The sequence below is a fragment of the Dromiciops gliroides genome, chromosome 2 (genome assembly GCF_019393635.1).
Source record: "Dromiciops gliroides isolate mDroGli1 chromosome 2, mDroGli1.pri, whole genome shotgun sequence".
In the NCBI taxonomy this organism is placed as follows: Eukaryota; Metazoa; Chordata; class Mammalia; order Microbiotheria; family Microbiotheriidae; genus Dromiciops; species Dromiciops gliroides.
The window spans coordinates 439,517,136-439,544,953 of NC_057862.1; the positions used below are offsets into that span (position 1 = coordinate 439,517,136).

General features: G+C 39.8%; 1 protein-coding gene across 1 annotated transcript in view; it reads right to left on the reverse strand.

Annotated features, from left to right (window-relative positions):
- The window catches only part of COL20A1 (collagen type XX alpha 1 chain), a 76,057-nt gene extending 48,735 nt beyond the window's left edge, over positions 1–27,322 (reverse strand). Inside the window, exons 1-8 of the mRNA XM_043986075.1 lie at positions 27,261–27,322; positions 25,355–25,448; positions 11,657–11,767; positions 10,299–10,442; positions 9,282–9,434; positions 7,140–7,295; positions 6,002–6,121; positions 3,510–3,674 (exon numbers count right to left, since the gene is read on the reverse strand). Coding sequence (XP_043842010.1) covers positions 3,510–3,674; positions 6,002–6,121; positions 7,140–7,295; positions 9,282–9,434; positions 10,299–10,442; positions 11,657–11,767; positions 25,355–25,436 — 931 coding nt within the window. The 5' untranslated portion in view covers positions 25,437–25,448; positions 27,261–27,322. The remainder of the gene's footprint in view (positions 1–3,509; positions 3,675–6,001; positions 6,122–7,139; positions 7,296–9,281; positions 9,435–10,298; positions 10,443–11,656; positions 11,768–25,354; positions 25,449–27,260) is intronic.
- Between the last annotated feature and the right edge of the window lie 496 nt (positions 27,323–27,818).

Genomic DNA, 27,818 nt, shown 5'->3' on the forward strand with positions numbered 1-27,818 from the left:
TCTCTCTCCTGAGCTCCAGTCCCACATTGCCAACTGCCTCTTGGACATCTCAGACTAGTTGTTCTGTAGGTGTTGCAAACTTAATATGCACAAAACAGAACGTATTATCTTTTCCCAAAAAATCCTACCTTCATCTCAACTTGCCAATTACTGTCGAGGGCATCAACATCCTCCCATTTACTGGGCTCACAATCTTGATGTCATCCTCTCCTCTTCACTCACACACCCCACATAATCTAATTGTCATTTTAAATTAAGTATTGTCATTTCTTCAAGAAGGAAATGGCAAACTACTCCAGTATCTTTGCCAAGAAGATCCAAATGGGGTCATGAAGAGTCAGACACGACTGAAATGACTGAATAACAAATTGTCATTTCTACCATCATGACATCTCTTGAATATGTCCCCTTCTCTCTATTCATGCCATCTACTTTAACCTTCACCCTAGTATGGGCCATTATCACTTCATACCTGGACTATTGCAATAGCTTTCTCATTCATCTCCCTGCCTCAGGTCTCCCACTCTCCAATCCAACCTTGACTTTGCTACAAAAGTGATTTTCCTAAAGTGGAGGCCTGATCATTTCACCTTCCTACTCATTGTCTATTAGCTCCCTATTACATCAAGGATCACATATAAAATGCTGCTTGGTATTTAAAGCCCTTTACAACATAACCCCTTATTGCCTTTCCTGTATTCCTGCACTTTACTCCCCTCCACATTCTCTATGTTCCGGCTATGCTGGCCTCCTTGGATTCCTGTCACATCGTAGCACTCCATTTCCTCACTCCTCATTCCTCATGCCTAGAATACTTTCCCTCCTCACCTTTGCATCCTGGATTCCCTGGCTTCATTCAAAATTCAGCTGAAAGGGGAAGCTAGGGGGCACAGTGGACAAAGCACCGGCCCTGGAGTCAGGAGACCTGAGTTCAAATCTGGCCTCAGACACTTGACACTTACTAGCTGTGTGACCCTGGACAAGTCAACCCCAATTGCCTCACAAAAAAGCAAACAAAAAATTTAGCTGAAATCCCACCTTTTCCAAAAGGACTTTTCTGGATCCTTCTTTCTCCTTCCAAAAGCCTTTCCCCTGAGATTACCTTTGATTTATACCGTAAGTATGTTGTATGGGCAGTGATTTGCATGTTGTCTCCCCAATTAGAATGTGAGCTCCTTGAGAGTGGGATTGTATTTTGCCTTTCTTTGTATCCCTAGTGTTTAACAGAGTTCCTAGCATATGGTAAGCACTCAATAATTGCCTGTTCACTGACTAAGTGGCTGAATGACCTTATCCCACAGATTCATGGATGAGGAAACGGAGGCCCCAAATGGCAAAGTGCCTTAACTCAAGATCAAACAGTAACTAGCAAAGCGAAGACTCAAATACATGTGTTCTGGCTTTAATTCCAATGCCCTTTCTACTCTACTACATACACTTGCCTCCCCTTTTGCTTACAATTGAGCTCCATGGAGTTTACTCAGATAATTATTATTATTAACAAAAATAATGATAATGGCTAGCATTTAATATAGTTCTGAGTATGTGCCAAGCACTGTTCTAAGTACTTTACAAATATTATCTCATGTGATCCTCACTACAAACTTGGAAGGTAGGTGCTCTTATTATCCCCATTTCACAGTTGAGGCAAGCAGAGGTTAAGTGACTTACCCAAGGTCACACAGCTAGTAAATGTCTAGACCCTGTATTTGACCTCAGGTCTTCTGACTCCAGACCTGAAATTCTATCCGTTGCACCACCTAGATACCTCAAGCTGGATGCCTGACCCTCTGCCAGTGCCAGAGAAAAGGAAATGGTAATGTCCAGGACTGTCAAGCAGAGACACAGGATTGACAGCAGAACAGTGGTGAAAACCCACTACATGCTGGATTGAGCTACATCCTGTTGTACATGCCCTAAACCCTAGATAACTGAGGATCAAATATCTAAATCTGGAGGCATATCAAAGATCATCTAAAAAACCCCTAAAACCTTCATTTTATGAATGAGGAAACTGAGTCCCAATGGAGATGAAGTGACTTTCCCAAAATCATATATAAAGTGTCAAAGGCAGGATTTGAACCCACATCCTCTGACCTGCATGCTAGCTAGCAGAGCCACAACTCTTTCCATTGTACCACTGGGCAAGAAAGGAATCTTTGGAAGTTGCTTTGACCATCTATGCAATCTGCCCAAATACCAAGCCAGAAGCAGAACTCTGATCTCTTGTGACCCCTAGGCCAGAGCACATTATACCATCCCTTGTTCTCCAAAGGCTCACAACATTCTCTGGTTTTGTTTTGGGGAAAGAAAGCAGGAATCTTTATTTCCAAACAGTATGTATGCATGTTTGTGAAAAGAGAAGAGAAAGATGCTCACAGAGGGTGAAAGACAGAGATAGACAAAGATAGATAGAGCTACAGAAATAGATTCTGAGACAAAGACAGTGAAACACGGACAGAGCCAAACATTCTTTTAAAAATAACATTTCCTCATTCCCTACTCCTTGGAGGCTCCAGCTACTTCCCCACACCCACGTCATACTAATAGGATGTCACACTAAGAGGCCAAATTGTGCCACAACTGATAACTATAATCACCTTCATTTGATTTGCACTGTGTACAGAGATGCCTGGGGAGAGGTTTCTGTGTCTCTGTTTGTCTTATTAAGATAATTGCTGATCAGTGTCTTCTCAAAACAACATTCAGATCAGTCTAGAGCAGGAATACAAGGCATGACCAGGGCACCACTGGCAAATGTATACCTTGGGTCCAGACCAAACTTAAAAAGAGGTAAAGAGGTGGGTACACACTCAAAGGATTATTTCAAAGACAAGAAACCCCCCTCCCCAATCTTTCTTTGTATTTCTAACACTTGACATAGCCCTTAGCCCATAGAGTGTTTGATAAATGCTTGCTGACTAACTGATTGAATAATAGACTGATGAACTGACTGACTGATTGAGTGACTTTATCCCACACAGTCACTGTATGTTTGAGCTGGAAGGCAGCTCAGAGAAAATAAAGTGTTCCCTCCCATCTGCTTGCCACTGGGACAAATCCCTGTCATCATACAACCAGAGAAAAGGCTTAAAATGCAGAGACCTATTGGAGAAGGAACATGACTATCATTAATGCAACAATGACAGAGACTTTCCTGAGATCAGATTCATGATAGTAATGGTGAGGACTAGGGAGAGTGGGCTCCTACATGGGGCAGAAGATGCTATGCAGTTAGGATAGAAAGGAGAGACCAAGGAAAACCTTCACCCACTTCTCAATTCTTGATGCCAATTGGCCAGATTTCTAAAACAACCCAGGAACTTGGGTTTCATGAAAAATAAAGAACATTAATAATCTGAACTTTGCATTCCCTGGAAGTAGGAGAGTGATTATCATAAAATGTCAGAGGTCTTTTTCCAACCTATACTCTCTACTCTAATAATGTGGCTGGTGAAAGGTGTCTCCAAAAAGGAGAGTCAAGTGCCAGTTTCTAAGGAGGATCTTACCAATGGCAAAGATGTCCATGCCTAGGTCTTTGAGAACTTGAGCAGCCAGTTGGGCATCATCCTGGGACTTGCCATCAGTCAGAAGAATCACCACTTTAACTGCCTCAGATCGTGACCCAGCTTCAAGCTTCAGGTTCTGCTGTAGTACATGAGTCAGTGCAAGACCTTTAGGGAGGATAGTGCAAAATCACAAACCGATGTAAATACCACTTCTTCCATGACACCAACCCCAAATGCTCCTGCCCACAGTGTTTTCCTCATTCTCTGAACTCCTAGAACCCTTAAAATCAAAATTTTAAGTTTTTCTTTAGGGTTATAGGATGATAGAGTTGGAAGGGAGATTTTCACATTTTAAATGGGGAGGAAACAGAGGCTGAAAGGTTAAAATGACTTACCAAGGGTTCCACAGGTCATACATGCTATTCTGATGGGTTTATCTCCCCTCTCTAACTTTAATTTGTGTTCTCTATGGTCAAGGATTATGGCTTCCCTTCTTTTCTCTTCTAGATAGAGTTTATAATCAGAAAAATAATATTTCCTAAATGGTTGAAACAAAAGTTTCTAAATAAAAGTTTCTAAATGTCTGGTAGTGATGAGAAGACTTTAACCATACTCTCCCTCCTAGATGCTTTCCCCTTCTTCATTTCTCAAGACACGATCTCTCGGTTCTTCTCCTACCTATCTGAATGATCCTTCTTGAAGTCTTTGCCAGTTCGGTGTCCATCTCCTATCCCCTAAGCCTAAGGATCTTCCAAGGCTCTGTTGGGAGCCCTCACCTCTTTTCTCTCTATACTCTCACTCTTGGGATTCTAAGCTACTCCCATGGGTGGAATTACCCTCTCTAATCAGACAACTTCCAAACCCATATATTCAGTTGTTGTTTTTTTTTAAGTGAGGCAATTGGGGGTTAAGTGACTTGCCTAGGGTCACACAGCTAGTTAAGTGTCTGAGGCTGGATTTGAACTCAGGTCCTCCTGAATCCAGGGCCAGTGCCCTATCCACTGCACCACTTAGCTGCCCCCCCCCATATATTCAGTTCTAATGACTTACCAGAAGACTGAGCTTGCCCCACTAAGTGATTACTGGATGTGCTCTCAGCATCTCAGATTCAGTAGGTAAAAAAACAAATACTTTCTCTTTCCCTTAAACCTGCCCCTATTTCAAAGTTCTCCTGGCTTGAAACTATAACATCCTTTTTGACTTGTATCACTTGTGAAGTCTTGTCAATTCTTCCCCAATATCTTTCACATAAGATTCCTCCTATCCACTTACATAATCCCTATGCAGGTGTAGATCCTTATTATCTCTTGCCTGGACTACTGCAATAGTCTTTTAATTGGCTTCTCTGACTCCCATCTTTTCCCTTGCCAAGCCTACCTTCATACAGTTGCTACCAAATCATCTTCCTAAGGCACTGGTCTTATGATGCCCTTTTACCACTTAACAAAAACAACATCAAAAGCAGCAGCAACAACAACAGAAACCTTTAGTGACTTCCTATTGCCTTTAGGATAAAATACAAACTCCTCAGCCTGGCATTTAAGGCAATCGACAACCTTGTTCCAACTGACTTTTCCAACTTTACCTCATATAGATTTCGTAAACCTAGAATGCATTCTCTCCTTGTCTTTGCCTTTAAAAAATGTTCTCTTCCCTCAAGGTTCAGATCAGGTGCCACTTTCCCCCCAAAATTTCCCTAATCCCTCCAACTAAAAGTGATCCTTTCTTTCTGAAATCTTTCTAGAGCACTTTGGTCCCATGGCAGTCTACCTTATGTCATATTTTTGTGTGCATCATAACCTAGCCCTCCCTGCACTATATTGTAAGCTCCTTAAGAGCTGAGCCTCTGACATTTTTCATCCTTACAGACCCAGTGCCTAGCACATGGGCTTGAAAGTAGTATATATTTAATGCATGCTTGCTTAACCATAGTCAGACCTTTGTCCTGAACCTCTTTTATTTTGGGCACCCCTTACTAGGTGCTCCAGGGAGAAAATAGCAGAAAAAGTTGTGGTCCCTGCCATAGGCATGAATACATAATAGACTTGTTGTGCCCTGGTGGGTCAACACACCTGGCTCACCCTCTGTGAACACTTATGCCCCTGGTAGCAATCTGATAAAAGAAACAAGGACACACATATACACAGCTTAAAAGTACTTCTTTTCTTTTTTTAAATACTTTTGAACATACACAAACTAACGTATGATTGAATATGTAGATGTATCATGCTCTAAACAAACAACTTGTCTGATAGGTAAAAGGAGGTCCTGGAATTTCCAGGGTGGAGCCAAGATGGCAGAGGAAAGGCAGTAAGGTCTCGGAACTCATGACACGATCGTTCCAAAAGGAGATCCTCTTGGAGTGCCAAGATTTGCAGATGATAGAGGCCTAGGTTAAGGTATGTTTAGGGAATGATATTTAATAGGATGCAAGGAAGAAGGGGAGAGGAATAGCTCTTATTGTGAGTGATAAAGAAATGTTGCTAAGGTACCTGTGAAAGTGTTACCACCCTTGTAACGGAGATTTCGCACAGCCTCTAGAACTTCATCCTTGGTGCTGAATGAATTTAGGTCCCATTCAGTTCGAGGATCTCCACTGTATTGGGACAAACCTGGAAAAAGGTGAAGGCAACCACAAGTGATGGCAATTGAAGGATGCACAATGACAAAGGAGATGGAGATATACTTTTCAACAAAATTGCTTCCCCTTGGTGCTATTTTCTTCCCTAAGTAGTTTCTCCTGCCATCTTCAGTGGTACTGACATCTTCAGTAGGATCCTAATATTTTTTTACTCCTGCATTTCTCTTGGAGGTGGTAAATACCAATTTCTCCTATAGCAAACCTACTGAGTTCCCTTCCAGATAGAAGGTCCTATTAGATGGATTAGATTAGATTAGATGCACAGAATAGATGGATTGACCATATCTCCAATTTGGAATCCATTTTTCTTTCTGGAAATTTTCCACTTCCCTAGGTTCAAAGCAAGGCCCTTGCCCTTAGTCAAAAGGGTGTTTCTATAGAGCAGGGGTTGTGAACCTTTTTTATGTCATGGACTGCTTTGGCAATCTGGTAAAGCCCATGGATTCCTTCAAAATGGTTTAAAATGTATAAAATATATAGAATTTAAAAGGAAATCAAGTATATTGAGATAAAGTTACCCAAATATTTTTTGGGGGGGGGGGAATAGCTCACATATACCAGGTTAAGAATACCAGATATGAAGGTGGGAAATAACATTTTGTTTGCACAAGCACTCTTTGGTGTTCCATGAGGGGGAAAGTCTCCAGCACTTTGCCATGTGATTAATTGACCAGACTAATGTAGAAAGCAGTGCAGCCTCTGCTTCCTCTTGCTAATGAAAGAGTTCCCCAGGGAAAGCTAAAGAAGAGGGGTGCTTCTGGTTGAAGGATGCACATTTGATGTCACTCCAAAGCATTAAGCTGTTGTCTGTTTCCACTTAATTCATCACTTATGGTCATTGGAAGCTCTTTTATATTTTTAATTTCAAAACCTAGAGGAATCAGTCCTGCAATGAGTGAGCCCAACTCCTGGTTATCATTGTTAGGGAACCACAGTCGTTATCACCAAGCACATGTGAAGGGCCAATAGAAGAACAATCTTGTACCTACCAATTCGTACTTTATCTTGGGCAATATGAAAAGGAGCAATGATGTTGGCCAGGAATTCTCTGATGAGCCTGAAGTTACTTCGCCCAATACTCCATGACCCATCCACCAGGAATACTATATCCACAGGAATGGAGGTATCGCAATGGAACTGAGGACCTTGGAAGAAAGAGGTAGAGACAGCTAAGACAGAAGCAGAGAAATCAAAGGATTCTTTATCTAGAGTTGTAAGGGACTTTATGGATTATCCACTCCAACCTCTTCATTTGATCAGTGAGGAAACTGAAATCTAAGTGGCTCTCCCAAGGCCACACAAGTAATGAGTAGCAGAGCTGGGACTCAAACTCACAAAGTCCTTTGGCTTCAAATCTAGCTATTTTTCCATTTGTATCCATGTGGCCTGCAAGGGTGAGCTTGAGTAGGGTACTCCCAGAACCCTGGACAGCTCCTAATCCCCTGAGTGTGGGGCCTCTATGCCTTTTAACTTTTCCTGTGCAGGTTATCCTTTCAAGCATCTCAGGCTGTTCATATGAGAAGGGTACTGATTACAACAGTTACCTGGCTAAAGAGGTTTATATTTCATCCAATTGCCTTCTGTTGTGATTTGTTGCAAAATATAGCTCTTTCATCTTGTATAATTGCTTGTCTGCTGGAGAAAATATAGCCCCAGACCTTAGGGAACCTCTCATTTCATGACATGTATGCATATATGAATGCATGCATGTATTCATTTTTGTGTTATGTATTATTCGTACATGTATGCATTATGTATATAGTACATATATATAACATATGTTTGTATATTATAGTACATAGTTGTTTGCATTTTCTTTCTCCAATAGACTGTAAGCTCCTTGAGAGCAAGTACTTTGACTTTTTTTGTTTCCCCAGAACTTAGTACAGTGTCTAGCACATGAATGCTAGTTTATAATAAATGCTAGTTAACTGCCAGATATGTACATATATGTATGTACACATATTATACTGTATATATTACTCAATCTATATATATATACACACAATACATGTCTATTGTGTGTACATGTATGTGGATGTGTTTGTATTGTATATGTATACATCTGCATGTGTTTCTATCATCTATCTGTCTATCTTCCTGGTATTAGGGATACTTTAATATTATGGGGGAAGTGCAAATCTACCCAACAAATCCATATAGTGATTTAAGACCAGGAAGTTAAGAAATAATAAGCATTTACCTCTTCTTTCCTTTCCTCCCTAATATTCCATCTTACTTCATCAAACTAACTACCCTCTGTTCTGATTTGTAGTAAAATATAGCTCTTTTTTCCTTGGGGAGCTGCTGGTTTGCTGAAGAAAATACAGCCCTGTAACTCTGGGAGGATGAGTCCCAACTTTTTGCCCTGACTTTCTGAACCCACTAGTTCTTAGATGGGCTTTACAAGTTTTGTCATCAAGGGGACCATCTCCCATGTGTTACTTGGAGTAGGGGCTGGCTTTGAAGGATGCTTCCCCTGGAAACCTTCAGCAGCTTTGTCTATGACTTTTCCTGCCCCACATGGCACAGGTATGGGAGAAGAAGGATCCATAGAAGAAGTATCCTTTGGAGAAATCTAAGGATAAACAAGCAGGGCTAAAAACTGGAACCTGGGGGCTTGAGCCTCCTGGGTCTTCTCTATGACTTGTAAGATCTTTTATTCCACCACTACTCTGTCCCTTCTCTGAACTCCTACAACTAAGTAGGATATAATTGGTGTTTCTTTTGAGTATAAGATGAATTAAATTGTATTATCCATAAATACAAAGAGAATGTATTTCTACTCATTTGTAACCCCCAAATTCCCTAGCTTGCAAACAGTCATATAGAAGTGCTCAATAAACTAGCTGATTGAAGTATATAATCTATACAAAGCACTACATAAATGTCAGCTAATAATGATGATGATAGTAATGATGGTGGTACTGACAGCAACAACAAGGATGATGATGGTGATAACATAGCATAGATGACTCATAATTTAGGTGTGGGCTGAATTCAACCAATGATATTACCATGAAGCAATGTTGAAGTCCAAGAAATAACTTGAGGAAACCCAAATTAAGTGACTCCATACTGCTCTTCTTTGCCCCAATGCCTCCAAACCCTCTCCCTGGGTCTATACCTACCTAAAGTGGGAGAGACTCCATTCCAAGTAGGTGAAGTTGTTTCAAGCTCAGGAATCTGCTCAAATTCATGATTTCCCACTGAAGGGGGAATGAGCTCCAGGGTTTCCCCTGATGGCTTCCGGTTATTCCTGCCCATGCTCTTCAAATCCTCAACTAGAATTAATATGAAACATTACCCTGGGTCAAAGTCCAGTGGCTGGAATACAAGGAAAACTGTCACATTCGGTGTCTTTTCTGATCCAATATTACAGTAAGGTGGGAAGAATACTTACTGTTATTCTCACCTTACTGATGAAGAATCTAAGACTCAAAGGAATGGAATTACCCAATGTTATACAATTAATAGAATCTAGGAGGGAGAATCAGGGACAACTATAGATGCTGATTCCTTTTGCACAGATTTGCTGTGTGACTTTGACTTGACTTTGAGCCAACTACCTAATCTCTTCTATCCTCAGTTTTCTCATCTCTAAAATGGTGATGATAATCTCACAACTATTGTTAGAGGCAATAAGTCTATTGCATGGGATTCTGCTGCCTTTCCTCAATACTTCACTTCATCCTCTTGCTTCCCCTCTAATGAGGGTCTACTTATCCCAAATATGGTCAGAGTCCTATGGAAACCCCACCTAAGAAAAGGAGAGGCTTTTCAATGGGCATCACAAGACTTTAGAGATGGAAAGGGCCTTAGAGACCATCTATTCTAAGCCCATCACTCCATTCATGATGAGATGAGGCTCATCGAAAGGGAATAATATCTAAAGTCACACAGCAATTCACAGGCCCACACAGAGCTGGGCTTAGAACTGAGGTCTACCAACTTCCAGTTCAAGGTTCTTTCCATTCAATCCTTCTACAAACCACACTGACTCTCAGAGTACAGACTGTCTAAGTTCATTCTGGTTTCTTAGTCCAGTACCAGGGTTCTTTGGGGTCTGTGCTCATTTCTGAGGCTGTTGGGTAAGAGAAAACCTCAGAGGAAGACACTGGCGATATTACCCAGCAGGAACAACTTACTCACAAACCTCCGCCTGGCCAGCAGGGTGTCACGGGAGCCACCAAGTGCAAATATTTGGAGTGTGTATTCTTTGGTGGGGCTCAGTCCAACCACAGTGACTTTAGGTGTCTTGGTAGTCAGCATTACTTCCTGTTCTGAGTCCCCTTAAAGAGAAACAGTAGTCATAGTAAAAAGCTTCATCTTGGTTGGGGTGGGAATACATTACTCTTTTTAAAAAAATATATATATATATTTATTTATTTATTTATTTATTTTGTGGGGCAATGAGGGTTAAATGACTTGCCCAGGATCACACAGCTAGTAAGTCAAGTATATGAGGTCGGATTTGAACTCAGGTCCTCCTGAATCCAGGGCCAGTGCTTTATCTACTGCACCACCTAGCTGCCCCAACACATTACTCTTAATTATCCAGGGGTTTGGGGTTTCCACTTAAAGGACATCCAGGTCTTTAATTTCCCTCATTCCCCCAGCAACCTGCTTCCAAATAGAACCAGAGAGAGAATACTCACAATATGTCTCTGAACACACTTCTGAATGGTTAGATGAGGGATATAGAGAAATTAGATACACTGGGCTTTGGATTAGGTGTGGATTACCCATACAATTCCTTTCATGTACTCCATGCTTTAGCCAAACCAGACAGATTTCCATCCTGTGAACATAACTCTGCTTTTCTGGCTTTGCATCTTACTCATTCTTTCCCCAAGACTTGAATGTCTTCCCCCAACAACTCTACCTATTTTAAATCCTTCCTATAATTCAAGTGTAGAAGCCACATCCTCTACTCAGCCTTCCTTGATAGCCCTGGCCAGAAATCATCTATCCCTCCTCAGGGAGAATTCACGCACCAGATCTGTGCTGGACTAGATGACTTCTGAAGTCTTTTCTGACAATGACATTCTAGATTCTTCTGAAGACTTACAAAAGCTCACTTGGATAAATATTTATTAAGCACTTGCTATGTGCAAATACTATTAAGCATCTTTATCATATCATATATAGGATATGACCTCTATCTTATTTAAAACTATGAGATCATTGAGGACAAAGACTGCCTTAGGCATCTTTGTATCCCCCTCAACACCAAGCCTGGGGCTTTGTTAATACAAGTGAAAACAAAATTTGCTGAATGAAAATTAATAAACGAATTCAATCTAAAGAAAATGTAAAAAAAAATTAAGCTTGGAAAACTAGGTCCCAATTTCTCAGCCTTGAGGACAATAGATATCTCGACCCTGGGCTTCCCCTAGCCAAGAAGGGCAAAGAGGAAGATATGGATGCCCCAGCCCAAGTCTATTCACTTGAATGGCCTGATATCCCCAGACACACCCTCCCACTCCTATTATGCCTTTAGTACCTGCCATGGGCTTTACTTGAACTTTGTAGCCATTGGTATTTCCTTCTGATTCCTTCCACTTCATCTGGAGTCGGTCTTCAGACAGCACAGTCAGCCTCAGTCGACTAGTCCCTGTAGGAGAAGTCAGAGTCCCTGAGCTCATGAAGAAAAGATGAGGCCTTGATTTCAAGTAACCTCAGTCTGCATCAGAGTTTTCCAAACTAAGAAACTTCTAAATCTTGTGAGGAAGGGACAGAGACACAGAAGCATGGACAAATTATTGGATATTTTTAATACATCTCCTTGCATAAAATACTTCCACATTTTTCAGTGAAAATCAAGTTTAAATCAAAGCCAACAAGACTGAGACTAACATAATGAATTCACTCTGACAATGAAAGCAATGCAGCAATTAGGTTGTGAGCTCCTTTTGGCGGGAAATCTCTTTTGCTTTTCTGTATTTCTCCAGCACTTAGCACAGTGCCTGGAACATAGTAAGTGCTTAATAAATGGTTACTGACTGACTGACAGTTATTTGCTATGGTTTGAGTAAATGAGGTCAAACCTGAGTAGGTGTGAGATGTGTCAAATCTCAAGGAAAATACTATCAGCTACCATCACTAGTCAGAACAGACTCAGGGCACAGATGAGTTGTGCTGTCCTGATGCTTGCTACATATGAAAGTAAAATGCATAAACTCCAAATTAAACAATCTTCTTGGTAAGGTTAAAAGTACTTTAATACTCATATTTCTCAACATCATTCATTTTGAAAAACACAATATAAACCAATCCCTCCCTAATTCTAAATGCTTAAAATTACTTGAGAAGTTATAGCTAATTATTTTTAATTTTCAACACATTTTAAATTTATAGTCTTAAATTATTTGTTTCTAATTGTTTTAATATGAAATCCATGTCTTAAGGATTGATGACTATGTAAATGGTTCAAAAAGAAAATCCCATGGAGCATATGAAACTAATAAAAGCAAAACTATAGTTTCAATAATGAAAATGAAAAAACAATGTAAAAAGCCTCAAATTCAGAACATATCATCCACTTTATTTATATTCCACCCCAGTCATATTGTTGTCACATGCCTTACCAATGCAGCCTCTGTACTGCTGGATCACTGGAGACCTGGGTGACTCCTCAATTTTATGCTTCCTCCTTGGGGCTCCACCAACTGTCCTTACTAGTGAGTATGTGAGCCCAAGCTCACATGATCCACTCTATATAACTAGTCCCAGGAATGCTTTACATTCCACCACAGCTATATTCTTGTCATTACTCACCCCACCCCCTCCTCTGGGAAGGCAACATTGCCATTGTTGCTAGGATTGGCATATTAGTCAACTGCCTTCTGACTCTACTCACCATCTCTGTGAATTCTCAGATGCAAATACCTGTCTCTGGTCACCCTGTGTCTATTTCTGTTGTCTCTTCCTTCAGATCCCCTATTAGAATGCAAAATCCTAGAGAGTAGGGACAGTAATACTTTTGTATTTGCATCCCTTTTTCTTAGCACAGTCCTTTGTACATAACAGGCACTTAATAAATTGTTTTTCATTATTTTTACTCATTCTTTCATTGGCATTCACATTTACTGCTATTGATCAAGTGGAAAGACTGCTGTGTTTGCTTTGTACAAATATTTCAGCTGCAGATAGCATGAAACCTAATAATTGGAAGTCTCTTGAAAGTGTACATGCAGAATATATTGGCAAGATGAGATAATATTTTTCTAAAAGAAAATTCCAAGCTTTTAATATAAAAACAAAATTTTAAATGTCTGTGGCATCAAACGGATTTCTCACATCTTAAAAAGTTTCTTACAGAATTCCTAAGTGTAGAAAGCCTCAGTTGAGAAGAGAAATGTTAGTACCATATAAAGCTATTGATATAGTAGGGAAGATGTTTAGTGGATCATTTGCAAAGCAGCTTTGCAGGGTTCTACAGACTGATAATAGGGTGGGAAGGAGAATTGTTTACATGTAACTAATTAACTGACAAACCAAAATCTTCCTATTTTGCATTGGAAGTGGATGAAGCAACACATTTAAAGATGTTCATTTTTTTCAATTCAATTAATATTTATTAAGCACCTACTATGTGCCAGACACTGTGCTAAGGGATACAAATAAGAAAAAGAAAGATAGTCCCTGACATCAAGGAGCTTACAATCTATTGGGGAAGACAACACAGAAAAGGAAGCAGGAAAATGGGATGTGGGGAGATTGTCCAAGGGAACCATAGCAAGGGTATCTAATTCCATGGAGTTGAAACCAGGGAGAGCAGCAGATGCAAAGTAGAGTGAGCAATCATTTGATTACATATGTCTGCTATGTTGTTGGTCTGATGCTAATGCAGTTTTTTTACTTTCCAAATTGATTGACAATAATCAATGAATTTTTTTTTTTTTAGTGAGGCAATTGGGGTTAAGTGACTTGCCCAGGGTCACACAGGTAGTAAGTGTTATGTGTCTGAGGTCAAATTTGAACTCAGGTCCTCCTGACTCCAGGGCCAGTGCTCTATCCACTGTGCCACCTAGCTGCCCCAATCAATGAAATTTTTAATGAAAATTATATAATGTAAAAGAATTGGACTCAATACTGAAGGAGCTCAATAGCTATTAGGACAAACACAAATCTACAAGTATTACTTTACAAATTGGTACTTCGTTGAATACTTCACAGGGAATGGTATGTTTTAAGAAATATGATTAAAGAGCAGTTAGGTGGCACAGTGGATAAAGCACCAACACTGGATTCAGGATGACCTGTGTTCAAATCTGGTCTCAGACACTTGACACTTACTAGCTATGTGACACTGGGCAAGTCACTTAACCCTCATTACCCCGCAAAAATTTTTTAAAAAGAAAATGAAAAAAGAAATATGATTAAAGAACTACTTTTTTTGAGATAGACCTAAGAATTCATTGGTATATCTTACTCCCAATGAGAACACTCCTTTTGCTAATGCAAAATAACATTTGTTTTGAAATATATAGTTTTACAGAGTTTACTGAGGGAACTAAGAGCTCAAGTGACTTATCCAAGGCCATACAACCAATATGTGTCAGAGGCAGGACTTCCCAACTGATGTCTACTTTTTATCTACTATGAAACATGATGGCTTTCTCAAGTTACAGTTCTTTTGAAGGAAGTTTAACCTAAAAAAGGAAGTCATCATTTTTCTTAGTAATAATAATGAAGGTAAAGCAAACTAATTTTTTTAATTAGTGAGGCAGTTGGGGTTAAGTGACTTGCCCAGGGTCACACAGCTAGTAAGTGTTAAGTGTCTGAGGCCGGATTTGAATTCAGGTACTCCTGACTCCAGGGCCGGTGCTCTATCCACTGCGACACCTAGCTGCCCCCAAAGCAAACTAATTTTTAACGGAGATTTCCTTCTCAAACTCCATATTTGGTGGATATTTTTGTAAAATTCTAAATAAATTAATTAACATGACTGAAATTCATGATCTGACCCAGAAAGATAAAGTGACTACATTCCCAAAAAAACCCAAAGAGAGCAATGAACAATACATTTTAAAACCAATAATTTTCTTTTCTAATTTTAAAAAGCTGTCAAGTGAAACAAAAGGGAGTAAAGATTTGATTATTAATCACTTGACCTGTCAACAGAAGAAATTTTTACTTTATGTTTGATACATAGTTTTAAATATTAATGGTAAGGAATTAATCTACCATGGATGATTATGATACATTCGGCCTTGCTCCACCTGAACAAGAATTGTTAATATACTTGTCCTATGACCGTAAATTGAAACAGACATTTGAATCAGAAAATGTTATTTGGGGGCTATGAGTTAATAAAGGGTTGTTGGTGGAGTTGTGAACTAATCCAACCATTCTGGAGAGCAGTTTGGAACTATGCCCAAAGGGCTATGGGACTGTGCATATCCTTTGACCCAGTAATACCACTATTAGGTCTATATCCCAAAGAGACCATGCAAAAGGGAAAAGGATCCACATGTACAAAAATATTTATAGCAGCTCTCTTTGTGGTGGCAAAAAATTGTAAATTGAGGAAATGCTCATCAATTGGGGAATGGCTGAACAAGTTATGGTATATGAATGTAATGGAATACTATTGTGCTATAATAAATGATGAGCAGGTATATTTCAAAAAATCCTGGAAGGACTTACATGAACTGATGCTGAGTGAAGTAATCAGAACCAGGAGAACTTTGTACACAGCAACAGCAACATTGTGTGATTATCAACTGTGATAGACTTGACTCTTCTCAGAAGTGCAATGATCCAAGACAATTCCAAAGAACTCATGATGGAAAATGTTCTCCACATCCAGAAAAAAGAACTGTACATTCTGAATGCAGATTGAACCATACTGTTTCTGATTTTTTGTTGTTTTTTTTTCTTTTTTGAAGTTTTCCCCTTTTGTTCTGATTCTTCTTTCACAACATGACTATTACAGAAATATGTTTAATGTGATTGTACATATATAACCTATATCAGATCACTTTCTGTCTTCGGGAAGGGGGAGGGAAGGGAAGGAGGCAGAAAAATTTGGAACTAAAAGTCTTATAAAAACAAATGTCGAAAATTATTTTTACATGTAATTAGAAAATAAAATATTTTATGATTAAAAAAATAAAGGGTCCTATTGTTTGTCAGATTAAGTGATACCATACACTATTTGCAATATATCGTTACCATCAAATGAGGTTTTTTTAATTTTAGGTTTCTATATTAGTGGTTGAAAAACAAGTAACAATATCATCAATGACACCATAGTTTGAGAAACTTGGGGCTTAAAAACAAGCACACTCATCACATTAATAATATTATTATGGGATTTTGTAGGGGTTATAAACATGAGCATCATAAATTAATTTATTAGTAAATGAATACTTGTATGTTATTTTTATGCTGTGTTGAAGATTTCTAAGCTATAAAAATTATAATAAATTCTTAATTTTATTTGAATAAAATATTACCTAAGAAAATTATTTTTGAAATTTTCTTATAAAGATATAGGGCATGACAATTTGGGGAAGAGGTAAATAAACAAGGTGATGCTATGAAATGTTTTAAGTCTTAGGGGAGGAAATAGCTCTTCCCTCAAAAGCTCTATGGGTGTGTATTCTGGGGGTTGGAAGTGGAGGGGGGGATGGGAGTAGGACAGAGACTCAACCTTATTATCACAGAGCCCCAGTCTGAAGAAGGCAGATTCATATGGAAAATGACCCACAAAGCAACATATAAATCCATAACTTCATCCATAGTTGAAAATGGTCCTTGAATGTGAGAAATGAAATGGGAAACCTGGGGTATGGACATCCTGAGGGGCACCACTTCCAGTTGCTGGAGTAAATTTCCCCCCAAGGAAGCTAGTTCAGGCCAGCTGCAGAGAGGAGACTCCAAGCCTGGCAGAGCATGAGAAATTATTTATGACAGGAAGAGCTGAGACAGCAGCTGGCAGCTTGTCCCAGTCCTGGGGCCCTAGGGTAGGCCACAGATGTGGATTTCCTAGCACAAACACATAGACACAACATAGGGGCAAGCAACTTCTAATGGAGACATCAAGGTGCAATAAAAGTGGTATAGTGGGAAGAGTGCTGGCTTTGTACTCAGGAGGTCTGGATTCAAATCCCATCTCTGATACTACCTGGGTGGCCTGTTTTGGACCTCAATTTCCTCATTTGCAAAATGATCTTTAAGAACACTTATAGCATTAAAGCTTACAGTGCTCTTACCAGTCAAATCTACTCTCAGGTTCACTTTTAGAACAGGCATAGTGCCCTACACATAGTAGGTGCTAAAACAACAACAAAAAAAGTTTATTGAACTGAATTAGATTCTATTAGGCCAGCATAGAAGCCTCCATGATCAATATGTGGTAATGGGGTGTGAGGGGAAAATTGCTCTGATAATCTAGAACAGCAACTAGTTCTGAGGTAATGGGCAGTGGGTGAGAGTAGAGATTTGCTTCTAATTCTCTCTGATTCAGCTAGATTGTAAAATTTTACATGCCTATAGTTCACTCTTACATCCCACAACATCTTAACCTGGGATATTTGCTGAAGGGAAGTCATCCCCCAGCCATTCCCTTGATCAATCAAGCAATAAGAATTTATTAAGTGCCTACAATGTGTCAGGTACTATGCCAGTTGCTAGGGATGAAGCAATCTGTGACATCAATTAGGTTATATTCTATTAGGGGCAAGAATATGCACATCAATAAGCTTACATGGGATAAAGTTTGCCAAAAATAAACCCAAGAAAGTTTGGGAAGGGAGAAGTCATTAGTGGGGGATCAGGGAAGTCTTCATGTAGAAGGGCTTATATTTGAAGAAAGTAAAGAACAAATTTAGTAGAAAGAGCAAGGCTTGAAGGTTGTAAGACCTGGGTAACATCAGCAAAAGTCCCCTAATTTCTCTGGGCCTCAGTTTCCTCCTATGTAAACCTGTACAGGGACTAAGTGTTTTCTTAAGTCCCTCCCAGCTCTTTATTCTCTCACCATCTTATCCTCATCATTGTGGCCTTTCTCAAATTGTTCCTCTAGTCTGGATTACCTTTTCTCTTCCCCTGGATTTATTCAAATCCCACTCATCTGGAGCCAAGATGGTCGAGAGAAGCCAGGAAACTGCCTGAGCTTTCCCGTGTTTCCCTCAAAAACAACATTAAATTAAGCCTCTAAACAGATTCTGGAACTACAGAATCTACAAAAAGACAGAAAGACACAATCCTCCTACTTGAGATAATTTAGAAGACTTCAGGAAAGGTCTGTCGCACCTGGGCAAAAGGTGAAGATAGCTCAGTACAGCTGTAGCTCGACACAGCTGAGAGTGGGGCATCTGAGAGTGGTAAGAAGTTTACAACAGTGACCCCTGTGTGCCAGGAGCAGACTTCAACTTTATAAGTTTAAACATAGGCTACGATATGAGTAAGAAACCAAAAAGGACCCTTTCCATTGACAGTTTCTATGGTGAAAGGGAAGACCAAAACTCAAACTCAGATGAATTGGTCAAAATGCCTACAAGTGAAAACTCAAGTGGGAAGATGATCTTGTCTCAAAACCAAAAAGCCTTCTTGGAAGAGCTTGAAAAGGCTTTTTAAAACCAAATGAGAGGGGCAGCTAGGTAGCACAGTGGATAGAGCACCAGCCCTGGAGTCAGGAGGACCTGAGTTCAAATCTGACCTTAGACACTTGACACTTACTAGCTGTGTGACCCTGGGCAAGTCACTTAACCCCAATTGTCTCTCCAAAAAAAAATGAGAGAGGTAGAGGAAAAAAATGGAAAAAGAAAGGAGAGAAATGAGAGTTATGTTGGAAAAAGAAGTACAAAAATTGACTGAGGAAAACAATTCCTTACAAAATACAGTTGGCCAAATGGGAGAAAATAATGGCGAAATGGAAAAGGAGGTACAAAAGATTACTGAGGAAAATAATGCCTTAAAAATTAAAATTGGGCAGATGGAAGCTAATGACTCCATGAGACAAGAAGAATCTGTCAAGCAGAATCAAAAGACTGAAAAGATAGAAGAAAATGTGAAATACCTCATTGGAAAAACAACTGACCTGGAAAACAGATCCAGGGGAGATAATCTAAGAATTATTGGACTACCGGAAAGCCATGATCAAGAAAAGAGTCTAGGGCAGCTAGGTGGCACGATGGATAGAGCTCCGGCCCTGGAGGCAGGAGAACCCGAGTTCAAATCTGACCTCAGACACTTGACACTTAACTGTGTGACCCTGGGAAAGTCACTTAACCCCAATTGCCTCACCAAAAATTTAAAAAAAAAATAAAATAAAATAAGAAAAGAGTCTAGACACCAATAATTCCAGGAAATTATTGAGGAGAACTGCCCTGAAATTGTAGAATCAGAAGATAAAATCATCATTGAAAGAATCCATCAATCACCTCCTGAAAGAGATCCCAAAAGGAAAACTTCAAGGAATATTATAGCCAAATTTCAGAATTATCAAATGAAAGAGAAAATACTCCAAATCCCACTCATCCTTCAAAGCCCAACTCATAACCTACCTTCCCTGCTCTCCTTCCTAGCCCCCACAAATAGCCCCTTCTCTTAGTCCTAAAGAATTTTCAGTACACACTCTGTGATGTGAACACTTAGGTATAAACATGAGTCCTTTGATGGATCAATTAGCTTATCAGTGTTGGCACTCCCTCCACTGGTGCATATCATCATTCTCCCATTCTTCCCACTTGCCTCTTATCTGTGTCCTTGCTATGAATCCCTAGAGAGAATTACACTACGAGGTAGATGCCTTTCAATATTCCATAGTTACCATTGTGACCAACAAAACAAAACAAAAAATAACTATTTAATAATATGCTATCCAAAAGTGTTTTGTAAATGTTTCTGAATATCATTTCTTCAGTTAGTTTTTTAACTCCCTGAGGACAGGGGATGTTACTCCTTTTGAATCAACAGGACAACCACAGGATTTAGCACATAATATTGCCTCACTGAATAACTATTTATTGTAATTCTCTCCTTGACTATAGTGGAAATAATATAGGATTTGAAATCAGAGGACTTGGGTTTGAATTTTTACTCTATCACTAACTACCTTGGGATGATCACATACTATTTCAAAGTCTTAATTCTCTTATTAGTCAAATTAGGTTCTACTAGATGACCTCAAAGGTTATTTTAAACTCTAAATCCTATTATCCCTTGAACTTCCATTGCCTGAAGAGTCGGGAAGAAAAGAGTGGTACCAGGGAGAAGACTCTTTTTTGTTTTAAATTACAGTACCATAGTATCATATACAGTATATATAGGAAATTAATTTACATTATGTGTAAGAAATCAAATCTTGTAAATGGTAAAAAAAAGATAAAATAATTTTCAAAAAGTTATTAAAACATCATGACTTTTGGCCTACCCTGTAGTTAGAAATTCATCAGCTATGGGTAAGGGTGAATTCTTAAACAATCAAAAGAAGCAATAGCAAAAGATAATATATATAATTTTGATTACATGAAATTGAAATATTTTTGCACAAACAAAATTAGTTCATCTAGGATAAGAAGGAAAGAAATTTACTGGGATGAAAAGCCTTTCTGTCAAAAATCTCTGATAATATTTTTGAAATCTAAGGGGAAGCTAGGTGGCACAGTGGATAAAACGCCAGTCCTGGATTCAGGAGTACCTGACTTCAAATCCAGCCTCAGACACTTGGCACTTACTAGCTGTGTGACCCTGGGCAAGTTACTTAACCCTCATTGTCCCACCAAAAAAAAAGAGAGTTTGAGATCCAAGATATATATACAACTGACAGAAGTATATAAATCCAAAAGTCATCTCTCACCAGAGAAGGAGTGAAATGATATGAACTAATAATTTTCAAAATAAGAATAGAAAAACTATTAACAACCTTAGTAATTAATCATAAGACAAATGCAAATCAAAACAACCCTGAGGCTTCAACTTACACCTGGAAAATTACAAAGATGACAAAAGATAGGAATAGTCATTGTTGGAGGGGCTATGGAAAGACATGCCATTTTTGGTAGTTGTGTGAACTGCCACATCCACTCTAAAAATCAATTAGGAATTATGTAAACAAGGTGACTAAAATATCCACAGGTTTCACATAGAGATTCCACCACTAGGCATGTACACCAAGAAGATCAGTGACAAAAAAAGAAAGCCTTTATATATTCCAAAATGATTATAGTAGCACTTTTGTGGTAGCAAAGACCAGAACACTAAGTAGATGGCCTTTGAAAATTATAAACATGATGAATTGGAGAGGCATGGTAAGACTTATATGAACTGATGCAAAGTGAAATAAGCAGGACAAGGTAAATATACACATTAACTTCAACAATGTAAAGGAAGAAGAATCAAAATTGAATATTACGAAATTATAATGACCAAGCTTAGTCTGAAAGAAAAGATATGAGAAAACATCTGCCCTTGCTTCTTTGCATAGGTGGGGGGAAAAGGTCTATAGATGTGAAGCACTGCAAATAATGTCAGACTTTTTAGGTGTATTGATTTGTTTTGCTCACTTTTTCTCTTCCTTTTAAAATTCTTTCTTATAAAGGATGGTTCTTGGGCAGCTAGGTGGCACAGTGGATAAAGTGCCAGCCCTGGATTCAGGAGGACCTGAGTTCAAGTCCGACCTTGGACACTTGACACTTACTGGCTGTGTGACCCTGGACAAGTCACTTAATCAGCCTTGCCCCACAAAACAAACAAACACAAAAACAAAAACCAACTATTATTATAAAGGATGGCTTTTGCAAGAAAAAAGGAAGAAATAGAGGGATTCAGTGAGAAATGTGGGTGATATAAGAATAAATGATATCAATAAAATCTATTTTTAAAAAGAAAATATCAAGAAATAGCTTCCCAGATAAATAATTCACAAACAGTGAATAACAGACTATGGATACAAGGGAGCATACTTGGTGTATCCAGAAGGAAAACTAATTCCCTCTTCTCACCCCTTGTCCATTCTCCCCATAAAAAGTCGAAGGTAAGGTTCAGGTCCTCATGACTGGGAAGACAAAGATGATATGCAGAAGATGCATAGGTACACTCAGCATGAGTTGGGGGAAACTACCCTGTGGTTCCTTCCCTAGAAAAGAGAGAATAGCAATGCCCAAGACCCTGGGATATTCCACTTCAGGATCAGGTTTCTTGAGGACAGTGTCAGTTTTAAGGAGCCATTCCTAGAAGGGAAAGTTAAGGACATGTCAACATCCTTACTTTTAGCAGGAACTCCTTGAAGCCTTGTGCTATGTGGTTAGCTATTTGGAAAAACAAGGATGAAATTCATTAGCTCCCTAGACTACCCTGACCTAGGAACAGAGCTAGGCTTCTTCTAACTGCTTTGAAAATAGATATGTAAGGGAGGGTGCTCAAGAGGACAGCCACAAGGGGAAGAGAGGCAGGAAAAAGGGACAATGGAGGGATTCACAGATGGAAGAATCTGAGAACTCTCTCTCTCCTCAGGATATGATCGTCTCCTTGGGAGCCCTCAAATTAAAAGGCAAGAATTTCCTCAGTGAGAGAATTTGAGGTGAAAATTTTGAAAAGGCCAGTTGTGTACTCAGGGCATATGGGCTCATCTCTTTAAAAAGCCTTCTGTTCCTTGCCCCATGCCTACCCCACCCCCAGCCTGGTGACACCATCTAGAAGAGGATCCGGTTTGACCTTCTGAGCTTGGAGTCAAAGCCTGCCTCTTGTTCAGAAGTTGGAAGAGTAAATATGAGATAAGGGACAATTTATTGAACCTCTCAAGTCAGGAAGACTTAGATTTGGTTCTCCATTTTGCTACTTACAAACTGTGTGACTTTCATTAAAAGACTTCATCTCCAAGCTTCAGTTTCCCTATAAAATGGGGTTAATGATCCTTTCTCCATGGCTAGGGGATTACATTATATTTTCTTCAATAATTTCTTACTTAGGAGTTTCTTTTTACTAAAGAAAAGAGAATAAAAAGGAATGTCATAAAATCGTGGTATATCCATGAAATGGAGTATTATTGTGCCATAAAAATGACAAACATGATGATTCAAAAAAACTTGGGAAGATTTGTATGAACTGATGCCAAGTGAAATGAACAGACCCAGGAGGACATTTGACACAATGAACACAATAATATAAAGGAAAGTAGCTTTGAAAGACTGATCAGTTCAGTGACCAATCATGATGTCAGAAGCCTAATAATGAAGCATGTCCCCTATCTGGTGAACTAGAGGTGCAGAATGAGAAATGTACTACCAAACATGGTGAGCATGTTGATTTGTTTTACTTGCCTATGCATATTTGTTATGAGAGACCTTCAATTTGGGGGGGAGTGGATAATGAGTAGCAATAGATATGCAATAATAAAGAAAAAGACTGGAAGGAGAGGGAGAAAGAAAGAAGCATGGAGGGAGGGAGGAAGAAAGAGAAACATAAAATCTTTAAAAAATACACAGAATGAAACAAAAGGAAATCCATAGAAGGTGTCACAAAAAGGCAATTTGTTCCTAGGATGTTAAACTTCATATATATCCTAGTAATTGTATATAACAGAAATTATATGAAGAAACAAATTTTATGTAATAGAAGCTTTCCATTTCCTATACAATCTTCTTTTTGTATTTTTTTGCATATTGAAATGTTCACTGATATATAAATTCATTAAAAAATTAACATTTTTAAAATAAAGATAGTCCACATTGTACACCTCTGTCTCCCAAACTGTGCCTTATATAGGGTCAGGTTTATAGGAAGTGTTTGATAAATGCAGCTTGCATGGAATCGAATTCTCTTTGAGTTCCCCTCCTCCCAGGCAATACTACATTCACCAGTGGTGTTAGCACTGATTTTAATCATCCTTCCTTACCCTCAGCTTAAATTTCCATTTTGAAGCTTGCAGCTGGAAAATCCAATCCTGGCTTTTTGACGTTGGATAAAATTAAACTTTACATCAAATTTAACTAGCACTGTTGTGTAGACAGGCTGAAGTCAGCATCCAACCCCAGTGCTGTTCCTAGGCAGACAGACAGAGCCCTGACTTGTGAGCAGGCAGTCAAGTTCTGCTCATAAAGCAAACATTATGCATGGATTCATCCATGCGCTACCTCTGGAGACAACAACTTCAGTGAAAACTCAATTCTCTCATCCCCATTCCAAATGCATTGAAGGCTACCCATGAAAATTAGGCTGCCCTGATTATTTGACATTTATCACAGAATCCAATCCTGGACCTGTATCTAGTCCACTGGCTCTGAAAATGTATAGTCAACACTGGATCAGGGTTAGATACCACCAAGTCTTTTTGCTAATTCTCTATTGAATTGGGTGCCAGGGATGAGGATGTGGTGAAAAGAGAAATGAATTTAGAATCCTAGCTTTGATACCTACCTCTCTTATATGTGTGACCTTGGGCAAGTGATTTCAGCCCCCTGGGCCTCAGTTTTGCCATCTGTAAGTTGAAGGAGTTAGACTAAAATTCTTCTGAGGTCCCTTCCACACTTAAAACTCTGACTGTGTGATGGTGACTGAGGTAGCCCAGAGGCTCGTAGTTTACACCTTTGCAATCTTACTCCAGAGAGAAAAGTCACATCTTCTAGAGCAGGGAAAAATACTTTTTTCATTTATCTTTGAAAGGCAATATTGAGGCTGATGGGTGGAAATTAAAAGAAGACAAATTTTGTCTTAATGTGAGGAAAAACTTTTCTAACTGCAGGAGCTAACGGTCAAGCATCTAAAAGAGATGCTTTGGAATGTACTGAGCTCCCTGTCACTGGACGTTTTTAGGCATAAACTGGAACAAACTGCCTGGAGGAGATTCCTTCAGGAAAGGAAAATTAATTGAGATGACATTTTTTGGAGGCATTAGGGGTTAAGTTTTTTTGCCCAGGGTCACATAACCAGGAAGTATCTGAGGCTGGATTTGAACCCAAGTCCTCCTGACTGCAGGCCCCATGTTCTTTCTTTTCTTTGCTTTTTCTTTTTTGGTTTTTTGCAGGGCAATGGGGGTTAAGTGACTTGCCCAGGGTCACACAGCTAGTAAGTGTCAAGTGTCTGAGGCCAGATTTGAACTCAGGTACTCCTGAATCCAGGGCCCGTGCTTTAACCACTGCGCCACCTAGCCGCTCCCTCCCATGTTCTTTCTACTGCACCCCCAACTGCCCTAAGATGGCTTCTAAGGTTCCTTCTAATACTGAGATTCTGATTCTAGGATTCTATTGCTTACCTAGGCTGGGTCCTTGTCCATGAATGAGGTCCAACACTGAGGCCCAGACCAACCAGATGCAGATGCATACCTGGGCTGTCATGGCACTCTGGGCCTGGGAAAAGAGACAGAAGAAAGCATCTGCACATGTTTTGTGTCATCTCTCAGCCAAAAATCCCCCTGCAGGTATGTGAAGCCATCACCTCCTCCAAATTTCATGTCTTGGGGGGATCCTGACCAATGGGTCCTTTGTTTAAGGAGAAGAAATCAGAAGGGAATTTGGTTCCAAAGACCGATCTCCTTGAGGAAGCATGGCCAACTGGGATAGTTGCTCCATTCCTTCAGCCTCCAACCATTCTTAAAAGACACCAGTGCTTAGGTGTATTCTTACCCTTTTGGAGGCTACAGTTGTAGAAACTAGACTGTCAGGGTCATCTCAGTATCGGCTGGTTCCTCTTCCTGTCTCTAGGCAGGATGAAAACAATTTCTTTCTTCTCTTCCTCTCACCCTCCAATTATTAGTATCTTTGTCTTCCTATCCCCATGCAAACATACAGAGAGACAGATACCAAGAGGCCAGCCAGCTATCAGGATGTAATCTCCCAGATACAGCTTTTTCTTTTTTGCCTCTGGGGAATAATAGCATAAGGGGTCAGTTTTCTAATTGTCAGGAAGTCCTATTTATGGTCATCTATCCCTTGGTGCTAGAGAGGATTCAGTGGGTAAGGGAAGAATTTTTCCTTTGATAGTCATGCACTCAGGACAAGTAAATCTCTGATCTTGCTTGGGAGTGGAGATGTACAAAGGGGAACACAAATCCTGAAGTTGTTGGGTGGGAAGGGGAGGGAAGAGGATTTAGCAGTTACAAGCAAACAGGACAACCCATTGGAACACTCAACAAAATCACGGTTTTCAATACTGCCTATTCTCGGTGAGTCAACTTTTATAGAATCTATGCTCATGGACATCCTTGGAATTTCTGCCTCCAGCTTTGAGGGAAATTTAAATTTGTGATGCCTTGATTATCCATGTATGAAAGTATCCCAGAGTGACGTTGCTGTTATAACTGTGAGAGCAAGGACCCTTAATCCTAAGGACTACAGTTACTTCAAACCCTAACTATTTAACTGTGAGAATTCAGAACCCTCATGGACCCCATTCACAGCTTCCCTCAACTCACTGTCCCCAGGGATCTCTTTGGCTAATCGCAGTCTGTTACCAAAGTCAGCACCCTCATGGATCCCCTGCACATGTCCTCAGGAGCCTTGATCTATGAAATGCCCAGCAGTATGATATTGGATTGAACTGTGCCTTTTGGGGAATTTTAGCCCCCCAATTACACACCCCAAGCCTGTTTACAGATTCCCATTCCATTGTGAAGCACTAAACATTTGATTTCTTTAGGAAGTGCTTTGCCCTTAAGTGCGCTTACATATCTATGATCTCATTTTATCCTCACTAAGGACCTGTCAGGTAAGTGTCATTATATCTATTGTAGAAGTTCAGAAAAGTTCTAACAGGTACAAAGACCATACAGAGTTTAAACTGGAACTCAGGCCTCCTGAGTCCCTGGGTCCAATGCTTTTCCTTGTGGTCCATATGGTGTTCAATAATCAGTCAGCCTTGCTAGTGCCAGCTTCCTTCCTGGGAAGTCTTTTCTACAATTCTACTCCTAGAAGTTCAAAAACTCCCAGAAATTTAAATTTTATTTCAAACTTGCTGAACATTTTTTGGTCTCTGTGTCTATCTTAGTTGGAATATTCACCCACAGTTACACACCCCCTGACTTCTCATTCTGCGCTGGACAGCCCCTCAGAATTTAATCTCCTCCTACCCCCAACCTCTGCACTCCCTTACCCCCCTCTACCCAACTCCACCACCCTGACAAATGACCCTAAAATATGTGGGTATTGGGTTCCATTACAGACCTTCTCCTTCAAAGAAACTTCCTTCCAGATTTGTCCAAGAGGGAAGATGTGTCCATCTACATTCCTGGTGTCTGAGAAAGGAGGCAAGTTTAAACTGCTACTGGTCTGGCCCCAGGGGACCTTATGAAAGGCCTTTGAAGACCATGACATCATTGATGAAGCAAGATAGAATACCCATCCCCCTCCCTTCTCATTTTCCCTCCCCTTCTTTTCTTTCCCAGGCCTTTCTCTTCCCTTCTCCTCTTTATGTCTCCTTTCCTCTTCTCCTCTCTTCTCCCTTCCTCCTCTCCTCTCTTCTTTCTTCCTCTCCTCCCCCCCATCTTCTCTCTTTCCTTCTTCCCTTTCCATTTAAGGCAAAGAATGGCAGATTCTGTTTCCCTGAAAGTCTTTAAAATATGAAGCTTTAGGGGCAGCTAGGTGGCTCAGTGGATAAAGCACCAGCCCTGGATTCAGGAGGACCTGAGTTCAAATCCAGCCTCAGACACTTGACACTTACTAGCTGTGTGACCCTGGGCAAGTCACTTAACCCTCATTGCCCCACAAAAAATTTAAATGAAA